Source organism: Myxocyprinus asiaticus, chromosome 10, assembly GCF_019703515.2.
Source record: "Myxocyprinus asiaticus isolate MX2 ecotype Aquarium Trade chromosome 10, UBuf_Myxa_2, whole genome shotgun sequence".
NCBI lineage: Eukaryota > Metazoa > Chordata > Actinopteri > Cypriniformes > Catostomidae > Myxocyprinus > Myxocyprinus asiaticus.
The window spans coordinates 9,989,440-10,006,584 of NC_059353.1; the positions used below are offsets into that span (position 1 = coordinate 9,989,440).

General features: G+C 40.6%; 1 protein-coding gene across 1 annotated transcript in view; it reads right to left on the reverse strand.

Annotated features, from left to right (window-relative positions):
* vwa8 (von Willebrand factor A domain containing 8) overlaps positions 1–17,145 on the reverse strand; it is a 166,877-nt gene that overhangs the window by 18,253 nt on the left and 131,479 nt on the right. Inside the window, exons 38-40 of the mRNA XM_051708491.1 lie at positions 15,760–15,868; positions 14,339–14,495; positions 7,687–7,795 (exon numbers count right to left, since the gene is read on the reverse strand). Of these exons, the coding sequence (XP_051564451.1) occupies positions 7,687–7,795; positions 14,339–14,495; positions 15,760–15,868 (375 nt within the window). The remainder of the gene's footprint in view (positions 1–7,686; positions 7,796–14,338; positions 14,496–15,759; positions 15,869–17,145) is intronic.

The window sequence follows — 17,145 nt, forward strand, 5'->3', positions numbered from 1 at the left end:
TGAACACATCCCATTAAATATTCACAGTGATGTGGAAAAAGTAAGTGAACCCTTGGATTTCATAACTGCTCGATCCGTCTTTGGCAGCAATAACCTCAATCAAGTATTTCCATTAGCTGTGGATTAGACCTGCACAATGTTCAGAAGGAATTTTGGACAACTCTTCCTTACAGAACTGCTTCAGCTCAGCCATATTCTTAGGATGTCTGGTGTTAACGGCTCTCTTGAGGTCATTCCACAGCATCTCTATTAGATTAAGGTCTGAGCTCTGACTGGGCCACTCCAAAAGGTGGATTTTCTTTTTTTGAACCCATTCTGTAGTGGATTTACTTCAGTGTTTAGGGTCATTGTCCTGCTGCATCACCCAACTTCTACTGAGCTTCAGCTGGTGTACAGCCACCCTGACATTATCCTTTAGGATTTCGTGACAAACTTGGGAATTCATTTTTCCCTCGATGATGGCAAGCAGTTCAGGCCCCGTAGCAGCAAAGCAAACTTTGTTGTTCTTTTTTAGTTCTTTTTTACCTCATTGAGCATTCTGCAGTGTGCCCTTTGAATCATCTTGGCTGTACAGCCACTTCTAGGGAGAGTAGCCACAGTACTTAATTGTCTCCATTTATAGACAATTTTTCTAACTGTGGACAGATGAATATCAAAGCTCTTTGAGATAACTTTGTAACCCTTTCCAGCTTTTTGCAAAGCAACAAGTCTTGATCGTAAGTCTTCTGAGATCTTTTCTTCCAGGCATGGTCCATGTCAGCAGATACTTCTTGTGAATAGCAAACTCAAAATTTTCGAGTTCTTGTTATAAGTCAAAGAAGCTCTAACCCACACCCCCAATCTCATTTCATTAACTGGATGTCAGGTTTGCCAACTCCTGACTCTAATTAGCTTTTGTTGATGTATTAGCCTAGGGGTTCATATACTTTTCCCAACCTACACAGTGAATGTTTGAATGATGTATTCAATATGTAAAAGAACCATACAATTATTTGTGTGTTATGAGTTAAAACAGATTGTGTTTGTTCATTATTGTAACTTCAAGATCAAACCGGATTTTAAGACAAATATATACTGTACATAAATGTAGGTAATTCCAAAGGGTTCACATACTTTTTCTTGCCACTGTATACCAGCCTTTGTTCCATACTTAATATTTAAAGGAAATAACGATAAACAACTTGCAATACGTGACTATATAGAAACAGTAACATACAGCAATATCATTCTGAGCTATATCATGTATATCACAGTTGTGACCAAGACCCCCAGCGGGTCCTTGACATGGATCCAAATATAAACAAAGACCAATGGAGGCACTTCCACATGTGGCTCTCATTATGAGTGAATGTGTCGGGTCTCTGTGAAGAACAATGAACGAACACTTCACTTTACTGCACATCACTCCACAAGCGAACCCAAGCACGTACACACAGAGGCATGCAAGCACACTCAAGTACACACAGATTTACTGACAAACACTAACGTCATACATAATTGGCATCCTGGTAAAAAGGAAAGCATTGCATACACTATTGCAAATGTCTCTCAGAGTGACTGAGACAGACAAAAGTGTAAATTCACACTGTAATAAGTGTGGCAGGGTGAGCAAGAGACAGACACAGTGGGTGTGGCGTCAAGCCTCAGAGAGGTATTTATTGGAAACAATAATAAATGTAAAAATGTCCAAAAGGGGTAATAAAGTGTCCAAGGGGGAATCGTTTTCATAATAAAGGGGCAATCTGGCATCCTCGCGGTGAACGGGGTAGTGTTCATAGGAAAGCCCAGGCATGGGCTGGGTCAGTCGGCTGCTCACGCTCCCCTCCAAAGTCCACAGCGCGTGGGGCGGCGGCGTCAGTGGCGGCCTGTCTTCCCAGGCCCACGGCAAGTGTGAGGGGAAGGCGGCCCGGCATCTAGCCCGTCGGCGGCAACGTGAGCTGTTCACCCCCGGCGACTCATTACGGCGTCCAGGGGTCCGAAGAACGGGTCCGGCAGCGCGTCCACTCATCCGATCCCTCCCAGCTCTGGTCCTGGCCGTGCGAGGATGCCAGTGTGTGCACACATGGAGATTTGAAGCTGGCTCCCCAAGAAGAGGTGCGCACTGCGTTTTAAAGACAGCGGTGATGAAGCATTATCCCCATCAGGTGTGCTCCATTCACCACTGACCAAACGAGGCATATTAATTATGCACCTCTTCTCGCTCTTCCACCCAACTCCTGTCGTGAGCCTGGCTGAAGGGCGGCCCTAAGAAGCAGGGCGATGATGACGAGCCAGAGAATTTTAAAAAAAATTAGTGGGGTTTGTGCTTAAAACAAGGAAAAAAAATATATAATTAGCCAATGGAGTAAGTAAAATAAGCTTGTTTTTCCTTTGAATCATAGTTTTTTGTTGAAATAAGCATTAACTTTACTAAATTGTGCTAGATTGTTTCTGAAAACAAGACAAAATATCTGTTATTTTTGCTTCTCAAGTAAATTAATCTTGTTTTAAGAATGTTTAGATATGTTTACTGGAAAGCAAGACAAAAATACTGATATTTTTTACAAAAATACAGTGCAGGTTTTGCACAGTTGTTTAGAGAAGAAATTCTCAAATTCTTTCCAATTATTCATACTTCTGACTCAAAGTGTTAGGCTGATAACATTATATGTTATGAAAAATTCTCTATTAATCTAGAAAAGAATGCAACATTTTTTACATTTTCACTAGTGGTCTCAGATTTTTGGACCCAGCTGTATGCGTCAACATCTTCACAGAAGCAAATGAACAGACACTGGACAAATTACTATCTGGAAACGGCCCAAACGAAAAACACATGCTCAGGGTGATACAGAGGTTAATTTCTTCCCAGGACACGACCTGTCCAGAACGATGCCAATGTGTTCATCTGGACCACACACACATGCCAATGGAGCCGCCATCTCTATTTATAATGCCATTGCAGATGAAAGCAGATAGCACTGCTTTAGAGAACTGCACTATGAGCGAGAGAATGAAAGGATAATCCTTGTCACCATGTTTTCACATAAACACATCTGTCTTTGAGCAGAGCTCCTCATGGAGGCTGCCAAAGAGGAACCTGATCCTCCCTTTGGCTGGAGCCAGAGCTCTGTTCACACAGTGAAGGGAATCCCCAAGAGCACTTAGCAAAAACCAGCCACAGATCTCAGATCAGATGAAGCTGCCACCGCTCGTTCTGTTGAACATGGATGAGGAAATGAAGCTGGTCTTCAATCAGCGCTTTTGGAGAAACTCCACCAATGTTCCAGCGCTGTCCACCCACACGCAAACACAAAAGATCAGACGAGCTACCGGACATCCTTCTATACAGAATGACGACCCCCGGGGTCCATATCGACAGACCAATCAGAGGTCAGGGAGCATAATAATAATAATAATAATGCGCATGTTCTCTTGAAGTCACAGGAAGGCCCTCTCGTGAGTTGGCTGAGAAACTTAAGGAAAACCATGGTTGCATGCAGGCCGACACAGCAGAGGTTAATTCTCTTACTGTCTCTGTAGCAGATGTAAACCGATCTCTCAAACCGGTGAACATTCACAAGGCCGCAGGTCCAGACGGCATCCCGGGTCGAGTCCTCAGAACATGCGTGGGCCAACTAGCGGGTGTTTTCACAGACATTTTCAACCTCTCCCTCTCCCTCTCCCTGTTTATAGTTCCCACATGCTTCAAAACGTCCACCATTGTGCCTGTACCGAAGCAAACTAAAATGACCTGCTTAAATGTCTGGCGTCCTGTTGCTCTGACTCCCATAATCAGCAAATTCTTTGAGAGACTAATCAGAGATCACATTTGCTCTTTGCTGCCTACCTCTCTGGATCCACTACAGTTTGCATACCGTGGCAACCGCTCCACTGATGATGCCATCGCTTTCACTTTACATACTGCTCTCTCCCACCTGGACAAATGAACTCATATGTGAGAATGCTGTTTGTAGACTACAGTTCAGCATTCAACACCATAGTGTCCTCATAGGGCTCTAGGCTTGAACAGCTCACTGTGCATCTGGATTCTGGACTTCCTGTCAGGCAGACGCTAGGTGGTCAGAATGGGCAGCAACATCTCTACGCCACTGACCCTCAACACTGGAGCTCCGCAGGGCTGTGTTCTCAGCCCACTCCTGTACTCACTCTACACCTACGATTGTGTGGCTAAACACAGCTCCAACGTCAGCGGCGGTTTGCCTGATCACAGATGACGACGAGACGGCCTATAAAGAGGAGGTGCATTCCCTTACATGCTGGTGCCAGGAGAACAACCTCTCTCTCAACGTCAGCAAGACAAGGAGCTTGTGGTGGACTACAGGGGACAGCACAAAGAACACAGCCCTATCACTATCGACGGAGCACCGGTGGAGAGGGTCTGCAGCTTCAAATTCCTCAGAGTTCACATCTCTGAAGACTTCACATGGTCAGTCCACACAGAGGCTGTAGTGAAGAAGGCGCACCAGCAGCTCTTCTTCCTGAGAACACTGAGGAAGTTTGTGATGAGTCACAACATCCTAAGATCGTTCTACATGTGCACTGTGGAGAGTATTCTGGTTGGCTGCATCACCATCAGGTACGGGAACAGTTCTGCTCTCAACAGCAAAATGCTGCAGTGGGGAGTACGAACATCCCAACACATCATTGGAGGTGTGCTTCCCTCCCTCCAGGACATCTATACCAGGCAATGTGTAAGGAAAGCACAGAGGATCATCAGAGACTCCAGCCATCCAAGCCACGGACTGCTCTCGCTGCTACCATCTGGCAGACGGTACCACAGCATCAGAGCCCACACCAGCAGGCTGTGGGACAGCTTTTTCCCTCAGGCCATCAGACTGCTGAACTGCTAACAACACCATACCCTAGGACCTTAACACTAAATTCACTGGATTTTACTGAACTCAATATAAACAGTATATATATATATATATATACACACAAACCGATCAGCCACAACATTAAAACCACCTGCCTAATTTTGTGTAGGTCCCCCTCGTGCCGCCAAAACAGCTCCAACCCGTATCTCAGAATAGCATTCTGAGATTATATTCTTCTCACCACAATTATACAGAGCGGTTATCTGAGTTACCATAGACTTCGTCAGTTCGAACCAGTCTGGCCATTCTCTGGCCACCTCTCTCATCAACAAGGGATTTCCGTCCACAGAACTGCTGCTCACTGGATGTCTTTTGTTTTTGGCACCATTCTGAGAAAATTCGCACTGTTGTGCGTGAAAATCCCAGGAGATCATCAGTTACAGAAATACTCAAACCAGCCTATCTGGCACCAACAATCATGCAACGGTCTGAATCATTGAGATCACATTTTTCCCCCATTCTGATGGTTGATGTGAACATTAACTGAAGCTCCTGACCCGTATCTGCAAGATTTTATGCACTGCACTGCTGCCACACGATTGGCTGATTAGATAATCGCATGGATGATTGTTGGTGCCAGACGGGCTGGTTTGAATAATTCTGTAACTGCTGATCTCCTGGGATTTTTATGCACAACATTCTCTAGAATTTACTACAAATGGTGTCAAAAACAAAAAACATCCAGTGAGCGGCAGTTCTGTGGACGGAAATCCCTTGTTGATGAGAGAGGTCAACAGAGAATGGCCAGACTGGTTCGAACTGATAAAGTCTACGGTCACTCAGATAACCGCTCTGTACAATTGTGGGGAGAAGAATAGCATCTCAGAATGCACAACACATCAAATCTTGAGGAGAATTGGCTACAACAGTAGAAGACCACGTCGGGCATTTTATTAGGACCATTAGTTCCAAATAAAGTGCTCAGTAAGTGTATATACAACGGGACGCCGCACTTGCAATGTGCTGGTTAAGCATTCTTGTCTGCATTTGGGTTGTGCCAGGGTGGTCAGTTATCGACTAGTCATTCAACAACCTCCATTTGCAAGAATACTGGCTTGAATAGAAACAGTCCAAATAAACCGAAACCATCTCAGATGTCTGCAGTGCTGGCGTCGTTCGCTTCTATCATGTTCTGCATGTTCAAGTTCACTTCCTTCTCTTACGCGTAATTTCAAATATACTTAGCCATTACAGATTATTAAAAAAAGCTAATGACATGCAGCAATTGTAGTCATTGTATAGAACAAGAGCAATTGGCGTCATATGATCCGCAACTAGTAAACACCGACCCGACGTGTCAAGTGGCAGAACTAATCGACTAGTTGCTGCAACCCCTAGTGCATAAAGCAGAAAACAGTAGGATATCTTCAGTCCATTAAAGGCATAGTCACATATAACTTTGCATGGCGAAATTCCGCGGGCATGGGCGGATGTTGAGCGCGTGTGAGAACAGCAAAAAACAAATTGCCAAGCAGCCTTTTTTTTTAATGCTGCACTTTAAACTCTGTGAGACTTAATTTAAAAAGAAACTCACCACTTAAATTATATTTCATTGTGTTCATTGTGAATATTCAGTGTAGCTATATACAAAGCACCGCCCACAAAGAGGTCACTGTCAAACCAAGAAACCTCCTATTGGTCAACGTGGTGAATCCACGTGAAATCCACGAGTGGAAATTCCATCCAGAAGTCCATCAAGTGATATTCACGATTGCGCGGATTTACATCTAGTATTTTGTCTGCGGAATCTTGCTGTGCGAAGGTAAATGTGAATGCACCTTAAAGGAATAGTCCATCCAAAAATGAAATCCAGAAATTGCGTTTAATAGCGCAAGTGAACATGCCACTGAAAACGAGCTTCTGTAGCGCTTATGAACACGTTATGAATATCAAGATTTCACGGAAAAATTAATATCATATGCCTTCAGCTGGAGTAGGAAATATATTACACGAGTCATACGGACTACTTTTATTATACTTTTGGGTGTTTTTTGAAGCTTTAAAGTGAAGCTTTAAAGTGAAGTCCCTATCAACTGCAATTGTATTCAAAAGACGGACTGGGATATTCATTAAAGGTGCACTCAGTAATTTTTTCCTCATTAAAAAGTTTAATTTAGCAATATATGCAGGAAATAATGGCCACTCACATTAGAATGAAGACTCCAGTCATATCAGTAACCTTATAAAAGCTGTTTATTCTACATGGAGAGGGTCCGCACATGGGGGCTGCCATGTTAGAATCACATGACCAGCCGAATACTACTCACTTAATCTCAGTAACCGTCCTGTTATTTGACACTTTCACTCATTGATTAAAGTAATCATGGCTGACTGTGAATACTAAACTTCACTTGATTGAATAACGAACTCCTATGATTACACTTTCACAATGTTAAAACACTAAGCATGATCAGTAAGTGCGTGAATCCTTTGGCTGAGAGCAGATTTGTTTTTAAACGTGGCACTCCTGAATTAAATGTTTTTAAATTCAAATCGAATGGTAGAATCATGGCTGACTGTGTATACTACATTTCTACTATGACATCTGAAACTGAAAACTATTGATTTTAAATGATGCTGTATCCAAGCCGCTAGATGTCAGTATAAGTCCAAGATGACACAAAGACAAAAGTTACTGAGTGCACCTTTAATCATCTCCCTTTTTGTGTTCTGCAAAAGAAAGAATGTCATACGGGTTTAATTGATGGCTGGATTTGATAAGGATAGGTAAATTGTGACAGAATTGTAATTTTTGGCTGACCTATCCCTTTAACACCCCTGGAATGGGATTAGTGGGCTTGTTTACCTGCAGGCTATCCAGGATGATGCGGAGTGACTGGACTTGTCGTCTGACTGCTCCTGAGAAACGGTCGTATGTGGAGGCATCGTACTCACTCATCTCAATCTCCTTGAGCCTGAAAACAAAAAAAACACATTAGAAAAGCAAACACAATCTGCAGCATTTATGATCACAAATGCATAATAACGTATAATCCACATATAGCACTAATTAATGGTGTTTGTTAAGGCAAGCATCACTATTATATTTGCTCATACTTAGGGTTAGGGATTTGAACAAACCCCAAGAATTTGGCATGCACCATTAGTGCTACGAACATGACATAATAGCTCAAATCGTGCAGCTTGTTGAAGAGAGGTGTGCTGTTACTTTCTCTTGGCGGACAATAAAACAGGCAAAAAAATCCCTCAGATTTATGAACCATATCTAGAGATCAGAATGTCATCTAGTTTGATATACCATTTTGCCTTGCAAAGTTAAACCATGTAAAGAATTTTAAGTAAGCCTTAAAGGAAAGTTCTGGCGTTTGACCTAAGATTTCTTTTAAAAGAAGGATTTGAGATGACACTGATTCAACAAAGGTTCTGTTAAGTCACACATTAAGTGCAACTGTCAAGAGAGACAATGGTGCACACTTGAGTGTAGGAGGAGTTGGATAAACATTGCTCTACAGGCAAGTCCCTACAGCTCCACGACAAGCACCCACACACATGCAATACCAGGTGCTCAAACCCAAGTCAGCCATGTCAATGTGGGTGTACAAGGGATGGAGGCTAGAGATCTTGCATGTCCATCTTACCCCAAAATCAACTGAAAAACAAAAAGATATGACATTGTGTCTATTTAAGGAACATCAAGATTTTTTGCATTGCGACATTAAAGCTGAAGCGTGTAACTTTTTCAATGTTAAAATAATTTCTATTCCAGTTTAAAATGCAGAGACAACTGCAAGGTCATGTCCACACTAATATGTTTGAGACAGAGTTTTTTGAAAATGCTCTCCCAAGTGGATACATTTGAAAGACGCAGTCTTTGCGTTGTAGTGTAAACAGGGGAAACGGAGATATCTTAAAATGATGATGTATTTTTTGACACGTGTCGCAGTCATGTGATCCATTTAACCCAAAACAATCAAGATGGCGGCACATGTTGTAGCGGCATTGTTGTGCCTGCTATTCACTTTGATAGCGTTGTTAAAGATAAATGTTACTTTATACAACCTTCACACTGCATTCCTTCAAAGGCGATGGAAAGTTTACTTAGTATTGCTGTTCGGCAACGGTACACAAGGACAACAGTGTTTAAGACCATACATGGAATGGCGATTTTTCGCATGCGCAGTAATGTGATTTAAGAGTTTACATATGTTTCAATGTGGACGAGCAACTTTTGGTAAATGCTTGAAAACGGCAGTGTGAACAGAGAGCTTTCTGAAAACAAAAACGCCATTTTTAAATGTATCCGGATTAATGTAGACGTAGTCTAAGTTAGACATTAGTAGGTTGATTTCCTTAAAAACTGTAAACATTGCGGCTCTGTGGCACTATACTGCTCTTTTTTTTGAGAGTCTCGACCACCAAACATATCAACACTAACTCAACCAATGGTATGAGTTCGTTTGATCAACAGTAGACAGGTGGATTATTCAGGAATACTGTTTATTTTGTTTAGTGGTGCAGAAATTACACACTTCAGCTTTAATTTCATGACAATTTAGCTTTTAATATTTTAATAGTGCCACAGAGCCATAGTGTTAATTTTTTTTTTGGAGGAATCAACCTACACATGTCTTACTTATAGTTGTCTCTGCATAAAGAATTGGATTAGAAGAAAATATTTTAACAACAAAAAACACATCACCTTAACGCAAAATATAATTTCTGATTTCTTGCTTAAATATGACCTGGGCATGTTCTGGAGAGATTTTGTGAGAATTACCCAGCCCTGAGCAGGTGGGTTCTGTTGTCCAGGTGGGGTGAAGCCAATAATCCCTAAACCGATTCAATGGTTAATCCCACTCCTAAACATCCAGGTAAAGCACACACGAGAAATATGTGTGTGTGAGAGGCGTTTGATGTTATGCAGGGGAATCAGAGTGTGAAGTGTGTCTAGACTGTAGCGCTCCATAGACCTCAGGTGTGCTCTATCAGACATGAGATCAGACCAGACCAGACATTGTGATATAAACCCTTATCTCCAAAAACTGTGACACACTGTTTCTTTTCAAAATAAATGACCTTTCTCCTTTCCAGTGCCACCTGGACCAAACATGTCTAGAAACAGCCACAAAAAAGTGCTGCTTAGTGGTTTTTGCTATCTGAAGGTGGAAAAGATCACCTAACGTGTAAAAAGTACTTTCTTACTCGTGATATTATCGTTGCCTTTCCTCCTGCTTTGCTTTTGTCTCTCTTTCACACACACACACACACACACACGCTGTGGGTTTCCTGCTTGGCTTCTGAAGCTCACATTCTTTGCGCAGTGTTATTGGAGAGAGGACAGACTGCTACTATTTTCTTCTAAATTCCAAACTTGTCCACAGCGAGAAGTGGCCAGCGTGGCCATGCAGCAGTGGGAGAAGAGAGAGAAATCGAGGCAGAGAGAGTATATGGAAGCAAATGTTCTGCTTCACTTGATTGAATAACGAACTCCTATGATTACACTTTCACAACGTTAAAACACTAAGCATGATCAGTAAGAGCGTGAATCCTTTGGCTGAGAGCAGATTTGTTTTTAAACGTGGCACTCCTGAATTAAATGTTTTTAAATTCAAATCAAATGGTAAAAGTGAAGTGCATTGCAATACAATCACTGTTAATACTAGCCATGATTTTTGTGTCAGTAGATGAAAATGATTAATACAACGTACATTTTCTATAATTTAACAGAGCATAAATCCAAATCCTGACAAGTACCACATTTTCCAGTTGCTGGTGCTTGACAAGGAATGAACTATATAATAACTGGAGAAGAACCTCAGAATTAAATTGCACTTGACCCAGTCCATTAGCACTTTGCGCATGCAATTTTGCCAAACCCACTTGCACCTAGACTTAGCACGTGTTTGTACGAAAATCCCAAAACTTAATGGTCATGCCCAGTGACTTTGCATGTACGACTTATGTCATAGTGCTGTGCTTTGCACAAGCACTCTTAAAATAGGGCCCTCTGTCTAATGCGGAACAAAAATTAGATGTTTCAAGAATATTGCGTGCATGAGAGAAGCTTGTTCACAGTGGCACACTTTCACGCAAGAACTTCATTGTTTTTAGCGCTACAAACACTAGTTCTCACATGAACACTCAAGCCACTGTGAACAAGCTTGTCTCACAGAACTCATGAACACACTTCAGGTGTCCAGATTTTCACTATTGCCACACTGCCTCATTGCCACACTTCACTCATTTAACTTAAATTTAGATATGTCTAATTTAACGTTCCTATTGTCATAGGGTCATTTTTGACCCTGGAAAGGTAAAGAAGGCGTTATAAATACAGCATAGTTTTTGGTACTAGAACCATGGAATCATTTTCACTTTTATATATAATTGTTTAAGAGAAATAACATTTAAAAACAAATTGTTCCTTCTATGTCTAACCGGGTCCATTTTGACCCCTATGGGAAGAACCAGTTGTGACCTTTCACCTTCTGACTTTCTGGATGTTATGCAGCTTTAAATTATGTATTAATGTTTTTGCACATCTATGAATCAAAACTGACCTAAAAACATTTAAAATTTTCTTACATTTAGCCTGTACTGTTCTTTAGCTCCACCACATGCTTCACAGGGTACTGCATCTTTCCCACAAATTGCAGACTTTCCTCTCAGTTACACATACACACTTTTTTTTTTTTTTTTGACATTTTAGTAAATAGCTTTATATGATACAATGGGGCTAAAGGCAAATGGTAAAATACCTATTGGATGTTATTTTCTCCTAAAACATTAGATGGAAGAAATAACTTTAATGGCACCATCCTAAAACCCTGTAACACTGCAGCACTGTAACACAGTTGCACTGGTGCAAAGTGGGCCCATTTAAACTGCTGGAAAAGGCAATAGAGTTTCATTTGTGAAATAGAGATGTACGAAAATTTTAACTCTAAAATGTACACTGTTGATTTTCTACAAGCAGAATAAATCAGAAATTGCTTTTTATTGTTTTAGATATTATAAAATGCTGAAAGAGATAATTTTTTAAAAACATTACACCAGACATCCTTTGCCAATGTTTGTTAAGTTTTTACATTTTCTTTTAACAATTTTTAAAAATGTTTTCAATGCAGTTCAAGCATGCCTTAAAGGACAATAGAAGGGTGCATTTTCATTAGACAATAGTAGGGTTGAATATCATACATTTTTTAACGAATTGTAAAATTAATTGAAACTTTATCAGTGTAGATTTAATATTGACCAACACCAAAAATGCAGCAAAAGGAATTAATTGTTCAACCACTAATTACAATCATGTCTAAGACTGACAAATGTTATTTTACAGCATTTCCTCCATCATAGCACATCAAAGTAATGCTCACAAAGTAATGGTATGTGGGTTGTTGGAGTATGTAACAAACAAATTTGCGAATAAGACAGACAAAATCCCACTTCCTGTGGAAACACCTGACATAACCCATCTCTACTGAGATTAAATTATTGTGAACGTGACAGACAGCATGCAGATTACACCAATGTGCAAACACAAAGGCCATCTGAGAGACTATGGTTTGTTTTAAGTATTAAACATCTGCAAATCATCTAGCCTGAATCATTTAATATAGAGACTACATTAAAACTTTGTAAAATATATATATATATATATATATATTTTTTTTTTTTTTATTATTTTTTTTTTTTTTCCCTTTTTCACCTAACTTGGAATGCCCAATTCCCAATGTGTTTTTAAGTCCTCATGGTCGTGTAGTGATTTGCCTCAATCCGGGTGTTGGAGGACGAATCCCAGTTGCCTCCGTGTCTGAGACCGTGAACTCACGCATCTTATCACGTGGCTTGTTGAGCGCATTGCCACGGAGACATAGCGCGTGTGGAGGCTTCACGCCATCCACTGAGGCATCCATGCTCAACTCACCAAGCGCCCCACTGAGAATGAACCACATTATAGCGACCATGAGGAGGTTACCCCATGTGACTCTACCCTCCCTAGCAACCGGGCCAATTTGGTTGCTTAGGAGACCTGGCTGGAGTCACTCAGCATGCCCTGGATTTGAACTCGTGACTCCAGGGGTGGTAGCCAGCGTAGTTTACCACTGAGCTACCCAGGCCCCCTACTTTGTAAAATATTTTTTATTATTTTATAATTTAGGTGTGCGATCTATTAAAAAAAAATAAAAAATTATACTTTTTTAGGAAAAGTAGGATTACAGTTTGAAAATCACCCCTTGATTTACATAGATACAATGTCCAGCATTTAAAATCTAATCTGACAGTGTCTATGTAATATTTGCATAATGAACTTTCTTACATCTATACTGCATAGTGATCGGTCTTGTCTACTTTGCACACATTTAACCATTTATGCATGTTGCTTCCTGTGTACAGCCAACAGAAAACAAAGACTGCCTTGCAAGTACTGATATTTTCTTCAGAAAATGCAAATCTAGCACCTTCTTTAGACTCTTATGAGTGTAGTAGCATGGAGAGTGTGTGAAAATTGGACATGAAGCACGATAGAGGGCAGAGGAAGCTTGATGCAGTGCACTGGATAGAACAGAGGCCTCCTTCATGATGATTCACTCTCATGCTGCTTCATAAGGCTCTGTACACACATACAGTACACACACAGCCTCATGAATCGAAGCATTCATGAGGTGAATATTTGAGATAGCTGGGCCTGCTGAAGACCTCTGTGGCTCCGTAGTGTCCATTCTGTGATCTGGAGCCTGCTGTTTTACGTGTTCCATGCCAAAGTTTTGTATCGAAGAAGAATTGGGTTAGAGACTTCAAAAAATCCCTAAACGAAGGTCAGAGCAATAGTAATGGTGGCGTCTTGGTAAAGCAAGCACTACTAAAAATACACAGGCCTACAGTAGCACAAACAAATATTGGGATAAACAGATAATTTTAAATTCGATTGAATATTTTTTATTGTTACTTTCGGGATTAAATAAAATATAAGGATATTTATCATCAACACTGCTCTCGCTTCGTCCGGCATCTTGGATGGATTTTTTTTTTGAGCTTGTTGCGATACATTCTTATGTTAGAATACAGCATTCTTGTGTTAGAATTTACCTAAAACAAGGCAGCATAGAAAGAAGCATAATCATCTTTTGAAACAGCCTTAGCACCGGAAGCGTGCCTTTAATGCCTATAATGCTGCGTACACGGAGCTTACAAGAATTTGAAACAGTGCCTCTGCATACCTGTATTACACACACACACACACACACACACATACACACACACACACAGATACACTCAAGAGCTTTGACAAACACAAAGGGTTTTTAATGGGAGAAGGTCTTTTCTACAGTCCTGAGCTTCACCATGAAATATTTGGAAAGATTAACAGGCACTCAGAGCACAGTGTAAAGGTCAGTCAGGATCAAGTGTAGGTGTTTTTGGAGAAATCTGTGAGTGTTTGAACTGAGGGTGTGAAGAGAGAGAGTGATGAATGAGAGGCAGACGGATGAGTGCACCTCTGCTTGAAAGCTTTCTCCGCCATATCCCGTGCCGCTCTCTTTACTTCGTCGGGCACACTGTCTTTCTCCGCCTGGGAGATCTGGTAAACTTTGTGTCCGGCGTCCAGACGGTAGGGGCCTCCCTTTCCCCCAAGACCTGCCGTATCTCTGCCACCTACATGAACATAAAGGCACAATTAATATAGATTTTCTGATGTTTTTGCAAGCAAAGGGAAAGAAATAGCCATATTGACATGACACGTGAAGACTTTAAGGAATATTTCACCCAAAGATGAAAATTCTGTCATCATTTACTCACCCTCAAGTTGCTCCAAACTTGTATTACTTTCTTTCTTCCATAAAACATAAAAGGAAATGTGAGGTACTGTTACATACTGAGATGTTAGGGACTGGCAGCCTCAATCACCATTCACTTTCATTGCACTATTTTGCCATACAATATTCTGCCTTACATCTCTTTTTGTGTTCCAAGTAAGAAATAAAGTCTTATGGGTTTAGAATGACATCTATCCCATGAACTATTCTTTCAGAACTAATGTATGATAAAGGAGGGGTCATATAAACTTTCATTAAGGAGGACATTAATTCATTTTCTGATTTACAGGGCTTGCTTTGGCGTTAGAGATGCATTTACATTTACACTTAATCATTTAGCAGGAGCTTTTATCTGAAGTGACTTAAAAATGAACATCAGCAGGAATGTACCATACAAGAGTCAACCACATTTGCAGTATTGCAATGAAAAATTTCACAAGTAGTTAAATGAGTACAGAAGCTACAGCAGAAATGACAATGCAGAAAAGTAGATGTGCCACTTTTTAAATTTCAGCGATTTATTGCAAAATGGCACACTGTTAAACACAATGACCACATTCATGGACTGTACACTCTGTTTCATTTAAAATATCCTATTCACTGTGCATTATCACAATGAGAATCAATGGGCTCATCCAAAAGCTGAATAATGTTGCTTTCAGAGGCTGTATACAGAGTTAGGATGAAAATAAGGTGCATTTCGGACTGTTCTGAGACCAGTGCAGACAGACAGCACACTGGAGGTTAAGTAATTTACTAAATAGGGAGCAAGAGAGCATCCTATAGCTCTCTATGCAGCTAAGTGCATTAAATCCATTATAAATAAATCCAAAATAAATTATGCTGGATCAACATAAGAAAATTAATGAAATTAATTTTAAACCTTATAAAGTTGAGTTAAAACTACTATAGTAAATTGATTTGACCTAATCCAACTATGTTGGCTGAATGAAACTGACTTAATTTGAATGAAAAACATTTTTAATTTCTTGTAAAAACTTATTTCTTTTGATTGTGTGGTGAGGTATGGCTTAGACAAGCACTTGTCACCTTATAACTTTGATAGAGTTGATTGTGCCATAATGCAATAGGGTGTCACATACCTGTGCCCCCAGCCCACTGGTTCCCCCCTACATGAGGGGCGTTTTTGGGGTCAATCTTGCCATGTTTCGGGGAGCTAATGTCTAGCCCACTGTCTCTCTGAATGGTGATCTGAAACAAACACAACAGACACTTACTACACCTCATTTATGTCTACATATTTGACCTGAATTCACAATCATCTTGTCAAATTAGTGGTATACATCCCGGCTCTATCTAGAGCTGCAGATACACTGCAGAGCAAATCCCATCTGAAGCAGCATACAATTCATACAACAACAAAAAAAAGGTGTTTTTACACTGACACTATCACTATCACACAGTCCTGATGTGGAGTGGTGGCTGTCTAAATCAGGTCTATTTATCTATGTAGTGGCATTCTCTTGCTCTACTCTGATCTTTCTTCACACAGTCCATTAATATCATAAGGTACTGGGCCTCTCTTTAATACCCATGCACACATGCAGAGGGTTGTGGCTTTCTCATCTCCATACACTCCATACATTCTGCACAGCCCCTGCAGTTTGAACAGAATTGCTAGAACCTATGAATGCTTCATATAGTTTTCATAGTAGCACTTTTTCATAGGTTGTGTCTTTGGAAGAGACATCACCACAGTTGGGCTCTTTTAATGTTGGACTGTGAGAGACAGACACTTCCAGAGTACTCTTTTCAATCTTATTAAAGGGACAGTTCACCCCCCCCCCCCCAACCCCCCCCCAAAAAAAAATTCTGTCATCATTTAGTAGGAGTAGATGTTAGGGAGAATGTCACCTTTAGTCACCATTCACTTTCATTGTATGGAAAAAAAGATTTGGCATTCTGCCTACCATCTCCTTTTGTGTTCACTGAAGAAATAAAGTCAAATAGGTTTGGGTGAGTGAATCATGACAGAATTTTCACTTTTAGATTAAGGGCAATCCCCATTATGCAATGCTCATGCACACTTTGACCACACAAGGTCACATAAGGTCACTGAACATGATGTTAGTGAGTTTTTGACACTTCCCTTTCTAAACTAAAAAGGAACGCTAAAATGAAGAACACTTGTTGGGGATGAGCAAAAATGTTTTTGCCAAGTCATATAGAAAGGAACTCACAGACCGCTTCAAGGGTCAAGAGGGAAATAACCTTAACCGCAAAAATAAAAATTCTGTCATTCACCCTCATGTCTTTCCAATCCAATGTGAACAGAATCTTCAAACAACTCTTTTCCATACAATGAAAGTATATAGTGACCACCAAGAGCTGTCAAGCTCCAAAAGGGACAAAAAAGCACAATAAAAGTAGTCTACATTTGGGCTGGGTGACAGAACAATGTAATCAGATATCGATGATATCTGACAAATATCCCGCTGCCGAACGCAACGCTAAATGTAATTGACGAT